Source organism: Marmota marmota, unplaced genomic scaffold (genome assembly GCF_001458135.2).
Source record: "Marmota marmota marmota unplaced genomic scaffold, marMar, whole genome shotgun sequence".
Lineage (NCBI taxonomy): Eukaryota > Metazoa > Chordata > Mammalia > Rodentia > Sciuridae > Marmota > Marmota marmota.
This window is the reverse complement of record NW_026000338.1, coordinates 2113195-2120358: the sequence shown is the minus strand read 5'-3', so window position 1 is coordinate 2120358 and position 7164 is coordinate 2113195. Positions and strand designations below refer to the sequence as shown.

The 7164-nt window shown below is 38.7% G+C and overlaps 1 protein-coding gene across 1 annotated transcript in view; it reads right to left on the bottom strand.

Annotated features, from left to right (window-relative positions):
* The window catches only part of LOC107159258 (activating transcription factor 7-interacting protein 1-like), a 39640-nt gene extending 38040 nt beyond the window's left edge, over positions 1–1600 (bottom strand). Inside the window, 3 exon segments of the mRNA XM_048797434.1 lie at positions 7–498; positions 501–558; positions 560–1600. Of these exon segments, the coding sequence (XP_048653391.1) occupies positions 7–498; positions 501–558; positions 560–1462 (1453 nt within the window). The 5' untranslated portion in view covers positions 1463–1600.
* Between the last annotated feature and the right edge of the window lie 5564 nt (positions 1601–7164).

Genomic DNA, 7164 nt, shown 5'->3' with positions numbered 1-7164 from the left:
TTTCACATGGAATATCCTCTTCATCAGAGAGGACCAAAAAGGCTTCTTTTGGTAAACTCTCACTACTTTCTTGTTTAGATGGAGATCCAAAAGAACCTTCCATTTTCTCCTCCAAATCTGGATTTGTCTCATCATTTGAAAGGAGAGAAGTTTTAGAAAAGCAAGTAAGTTCATCTTCAGCAGGAGCAAGTTTTTCCAAAATAGGGATGATTTCATCTGTCTCCATAGAATCTGCACTTTCTAAGATATTCTCATTTTTGTCGTCTTTTTTAACATTTTCATGAATGCTTTCTACAAGGTCTGTAGAATTTTCATCTTCATTCTTTTCACCATGGTCAATTTCCATACTGCTGGATATAGCCTCTTCTCCTAAAGCAAGCTCTGTAATAGGATCTTCCTCTACCTTCTTTTCGTTTTCATGAAGTAGATCTGAACAAATAATTGTATTATCTGTTTCTGCAGCTTCTTCACTGCCACCAATATTACTATCACCTTTTTTTTCTGATCAAATGAATCTTTACACTGAATTTGATCTAACTTTTCATCATCATCTTTTTTTTTCAAGAAAATCATCATCTTTTTTGCTACTCTGCCCTGTATTGTCAGTTTCAGTAATTGGTTCACAAACTGGTACAGAACTTGGTTCAAAGGTGGCTTCAAAGGTTGATTCAGAAGTCAGTTCAGAGGCCAATTCACCAGAGGCCAGTTTACCAGAGGCCAGATCACCAGAAACCAGATCATCATAGGAAAATTCGCTACAAGCAGGATCACCAGAAGATAGTTCACCAGGAGCTAGATCACCAGAGGCTGAATTATCAGAAGCAGGATCACCAGAACCTATTTCACCAGAGGCAGTTTCGCCAGAAACTGGTTCACCAGAAACTGGCTCACCAGAAATCACTTGAGTAGAAACCGGTTCACCAGAAGTGGAATCACCAGAGCTAAGATCACCAGAGACAGGCTCCCTAGAGGAAGGATCAGCAGAGGAGGGATCAGCAGATGGATCACCAGAGGCAGGATCTATAGAAGCTAGTTCTTCAGAGTCTGGATCTACAGTGGCTGGATCACCAGAAGCTGGTTCAGTGGTCAGTTTAGAGGCTGATTCAGGAGTTATATTCTTAGGAGACAAAGGTTCACAACTTAAATTATCATCCTGCTTGTTTTTTACATTAACATTTAGGATACAGGACATTTCTTTCCATTCTGTTTTACTTTCTTCAGGATCAAAACAAATCTCTTCAATACCATTCACTTCCTCCTTATCTTTAATATAATCTATATTTTCCAAAGGTGAGGTTGGGTCCAAATCTCCATTTTCTTGGTTGCCATTTAATAGCTTGACATCAGTTTTTAACAGTTCTTCTTTGACTTTGTACACAGCTTCAAGTTGTTGACGATCACTCACTCTCATTGTTTTTCGAGCTTTGAAGACTTTTTTCTGAGGTTCTTCTATACTATCCATTTTGAATCTTGGGGGGCGGGAGTTGAGGGAGGGGGCAACCACGTTCCTTCCTACAGAGCCGTCCCGAGCAGCCGTCCCCAGCGCTGCCGCCTCAATCTCGCGCGCTTCAGTCGCCGCGCCGCCGCTGCCACTGCCGCCGCCTCGCTGTATGTCATTTTTTGACAAATGTTTATTCATATCCCTTGAATGTTCTTGATTTTTTCTTGCTATTAAGTTATTTGTATTCCTTAGATATTTTAGATATTAACACCTTATCAGATTATGATTTTCAAAGATTATTGGAATTTCTCATCCAAATTGATTGCATTCTTTATTAAATTGAAGTCATGAATATGCTAAAAGAAGCTTGTAGACTCTTGGCTCAACACTTCCAGTTTGCTCATCTAGATGAAATATTTAAGAGTCTGGCAATCAATTATTCTAACCTTTTTATTAAAAGACAGAATTCCCACCAATTCAGTAGGGTTTTAGGTTAGTATAGTACAAGAAGGAGCAAGAAGATGGTGCAATAAATAGTGTTGAAGATGTTAAGGGGCTATAGAAATTAAATTGATACAGACCAACTTTCTCATTTTAGGACTGAATAAACAAAGCCTGGTGATGGAGATGAATTGTTATGATAATAACAGATAACATTTACAAACTGACTACTATGTGCCAGGCACTGACCTAATTGCTTGGCATGCATTATCTCATTTAATCCCCATAATAATCCTCTGGAATAGGTATATTACACCATTTTTACAGACAAGGAAGCTGAAGCACACAGAAGCTAACTTGCTTAAAAACCACATAATTAGAGGGTAAAGGAACCCAAATAATGCAAGAAAACTCTTTGGCATATTTTTCTTCTAAAAATCATACTACCTGCTGAAAATGATTCAAACATTTTTTTTGACTGGGGATTGAAACTGGGGGTGCTTTATTACTGAGCCCTTTTTTTTGTATTTTATTTTGAGATGGGGTCTCACCTAGTTGCCAAGGACCTTACTAAGTTGCTGAGGTTGGCTTTGAACTCGTGATCCTCCTGCTTCAGCCTCGCCTGCCATTGGGATTACAAGGCGTGCATCACCATGCCTGGCTTAATTTAAACTTTTAAATATGAACTGGGCCCAGCCTACCACTCTAGCCTTGTTTCCTTTCATCTTCATGTATTTTGTTCTGTAGCAAACAGTTTGCTGAATATGTCACAGGCTTTTCTTACTTGTTGCCTTGGTGGTGATGCCTTCTGTTCCCTCTCTTGCCATCTCTGCAGGTCCAAATGTTACCCATCCTTTAAGACCTGGTTTAAATGTCATTCTGTTCACTTAGAAGTAACTTCAACTTCCTCTATGTTTCAGAAACTCTTCACAATGACCTTCTGCTCAGAAAGGGCTTTTATTATGGTTTAGCCACAGAGAGGGTATGACAAAAGACTATGTTTTTGTCAGTTTCTTAAAGCCCTGACTGCCTTGCAAACTTATCATAAAGATGTAATGAGACATTGTATATGAAAGGGTAGAGTACTGTAAGGATCATCATTACATTTGGGTATCCCTTAACTTTCCAGGTTTGGGAAAGTAGAACTCCTTCAGGGTCACTTATTTTCAGGTGGGAAAATTTGCATTTCTGATGCATACTAAAGAAAATTGAAAATATCAAAGATGCATAAACAAAAGGGCCATTCATAGAAGGTAACATGGACAAATGAAATTTGACTTTCAGTGATGAGAATATGGGCAATTATGGTCTTGGGTTTCTGTTATTATGATGACTGGAAACAGTGAAGATAGTTGCTTGGAATTAATTATGTACATTCATAGTTTTTGTTTGATTTGAAAAATCTGTGTTCATTAAAAAACCCTAAGAGAGGACTTGTACTCTTCATTGTTGGAGTGATAAGGCCATAGTGCTATAAATTGAAGGGTGGCTTCAGGCCCAGGTTTTATTTATGTCTGTGTGTGCACATATAATACCCACCTCCATGCTAAAGGATGACACTCAAAAGCCTTTAGAGAGACAGTGACATCTGCTATGGGGGTGTCACACTTGGGACAACTTGATTGACCATTTTTGGCATATGCTGGTCTAAATTGGCTCATCTATTGGCTAACAATCTTTTCTGAATTAGGTCCAACTCTCAGCAGGCATTTTTCCATCTGGTTAAGTTTAGATCTCAAGCTGTTTTTTTAAAGAAAAAAAAACCCCTACCATACACCAATACTGTCTAGGCAAAAGGTTCTTACATCCATCACTCGTGTCCTCCTTTAAAAAACATTTTCATTTCCCTTTATTTTAAACTAGTATGAATGACATTGTTACTGAGACTCTTGGAGTCTGAATTTTTAAGAAGAGCAAGGATGGCTTTTTAAAGAAGACACAAAATGAAACAGGGAGGAAGAAAATGCATACATCTGCAAATACTGGTGCATTTGCATGGTAAAACAGGAAACAAGGATGTTAGGTGCCTGGATTCTCTCAGTGGAGGAAGGTATCCCTGATTAACAGCTGCTTAGTGCAGACAGAGCCTTCTGCCACATGATTCCTTCTTGTTTCTACCTCATACACTAACCTGTGGGATAGTGCATAATATTATGGAGTTACACAGATGATCAGAAGAGAGATGCAAAACCATGTGGTATATGACATGTACCAGCAGGACAGTAAATCAGAGGCCCAAAGGCTTTGTCTTGTAATCATCTCAATAATGGTGCTGTTGACCTTTCTATAACACCCTTTGCTTCTCATTTCTCGGTATATATTCCCATAGGAGAGTTGACTGGTTTAGGTATGGAAGGTGAAAGGCCAGTTAGAGGATTGAGATACATGGTTAGTGTTTCTTTAGAATGTGTTCACAGCCCTGATATTGACAAAGCAGCCAAAGACAGAGAGCCTCTCATATCCAGTTGCTTTGTGATTCTGTCATAGGGCTGAGGTTTAGCAGGAGTCTCATGGGTGTTACAACTTTGTAAAAACACTTTTCATTTAATTAATTCCTAGTCTGGATCTGGTTAGCAATTCCTGGGATGGTGCCAGAAGTCTAAGAGTGTTCAGTTCTTCTTCTTCTTTTTTTAATTAAGCATTTTTCAAAAAATTTTAAGTTAAGGCTCATGAGGAGTTGTAAAAATGGAAAAGACTTCCAGTGTACCTTTCACTCAGTTTTCTCCAAAAATAATATACAGCCATAAAACATCATCAAAACTAGGAAATTGAGAGTGGTTAAATACTATTAACTAGGCTATAGACCTTATTAAGATTTCATCAAGTTTTATATGCATTTGTTTTGTTTTGTTTCAGTGATGGGCTTTGACACAGGGCCTTGTGCATACTAGGCAAGGGCTCTACCACTGAACCACATCCCTAGACCTTGGGGTAATTTTTTAAATGAAATTTTATTATGTGTAACCACCACCATGTTATCAGAATATAAGAATGTTCCATTACCAGAAAGAAGCTCCCTTGCACTACCCTTTTATAATCAGTCAGACTATGGGTTTGATTTTAACTAAGTTTTAACCTCTCTGAAGTGGCCCCTGTCAGGTGATACTCTCCTGAATCCTGTCTTCCAGCTCAAACCACCATGCCCATCTTCCAGGGGAACACTATTTTCCCATGAAGTTCCTATCCCAAGTGGGAACAATTCCCTCATTGTTCAGTTTCCCTTAGCACAGCTGTAAAAAGCTGAAATTTTTTAAGACTTGAAAAAATATGAAGGAAGAACACAAAATAAACAAGAATAAGACATAAACAAAAAATCAAGCTTCCAAAGAATCTGTTTCTAATTTCACACCACTTAACTTGCTTACAAGTCTCTTAAACCATATCCCATGATTTATTCTGTCTCCTCAGATACTTGTGCTTCATTCTCCCAGACACTGGCCAATACAGCTTTCCAGACACCTTAACTGCTTACTCTCCAAGTTTCCATATGACAGGTATCGATTTGTTTCCTGTTACTTATGAGATGGTTATTCCTTCCTTCCCCTTCTTCCATCAAGTACCCACGCCTCCAACCCTATGTAGTCATCCACTGGTTATGGTTTCTCATGTTACACTTTATCCACAACTGATTGGTGACTGATAGAACTCATCCTTTAGGTGAGACCCTAATGGTAGTTTTATAGTAGTGAAATAACATCATGTTATGGTGTTTGTGTCAGTCATCTTTTCATCACTGTGATACCTGACAAGAACAACTTAGAAGAGGAAAAGTTTATTTTGGGCTCATATTTTATAGGTTCAGTCCTGACTCTATTTCTCTGGACCCAAGGTGAGGCAGAACATCATGGCAGAAGTGTGTGGTGGAATAAAGCTCATGGCAGCTAGGAAGGATGGAGTGGGGTGGAGAGAGAGAGAGAGAGAGAGAGAGAGAGAGAGAGAGAGAGAGAGCGCCATACTCCAGGGACCTACTTCCTCTAGCCATACTCCCATCCCCTGCCTACAGTTACCACCCAGTAGTCCATTCAAATTATTAATCCATCAAATGGATTAATTCATTGATACAGTTACAACTCCAGAAATCTCATCATTTCACCTCTGAACATTCCTACATTGCCTAACATAAGCTTTTGGGGGAACACCCCATATCCTAATCATAAAAGTCTCCATAGACTTCCATAAAGTAATCACAGCAGCACTCAAAGTTACAGGCCACATTATCACAGATTTATATCTAAGAGGGTCTTCTTTATAGATATGAATTCATCAGAGCAAAGGACTATATTAGTTTTGTATTGCTACACAACAAATCAACATGAACTTAGCTGCTGAAAACAGCATCCACTTATAACTTCACACTTCTGTAGAAGTGCAGGCATGGTGTAACTGCATTTCCTCTGCTCAGGGTCTTATAAGGCTGAAACCAGAGTGTTGGCCAGGCTGAATTCTTTTCTGGAGAGCATAGGGAATAATTTGCTACTTAGCTCATTCAGGTTGTTGGAAAATTCATTTCCTTGCAGCTGTAGGACAGAGGTCCCTATTTTTTTCAGCTAGCTGTTCTCTCAGCTCCTACAGGCTGCCCCTCCCAATTAGCATTTCACAACACGGATGTTTACATTATTTCAGGCCATATGGAGCACATCTCTCTGACTTCCTCTTCTCTACAATCAGAGAAAACTCTCTACTTTTAAAGCATTCATTTGATTAGAACAGGCCCAGTAGATAATCTTCCTATTTTAAAATCAGTTGTGTCACAAGACATAACCTAAACACAGTAGTAAAATGCATCATTTTCACAGTTCTAGGGATTATGTAGAGCATTTACATCAAGGGTAGGGAAATCTTGGCAGATACATTACAATCCTGCCTACCATAGGACATACCATTTTTCTTTTTCAAAAAAATAAAAAGTCTCATCCACAATGAATGAAATTAGCATAGCTTCCCAATTGGTGTGCCATGAACAGATAACAAAAACCAGGTATTGATTACTTCATCCCTTGGGGAAATGAGTCAGAACCTAGAATGACAAGTGCTCCTAAGCTCAGTGGACTCAAACTGTGAGCTGCTTGGTCACATACCCCAGGAAGCTATGCAAATTTTCTGTTTTTGACACAAAAAATGTCAGGAACATAATTTCAGTACTTTTGGAAAATCAAAACAAACTTTTCAGACCAATATGAAATGTCCTAAGGACTCAGATCTCTATTCTAGAAAAGGTCATTATGATATTTAATGGTTCCTTGAATTTGCAGGTCCTAATTAGGCTACAGAAATACTACCAA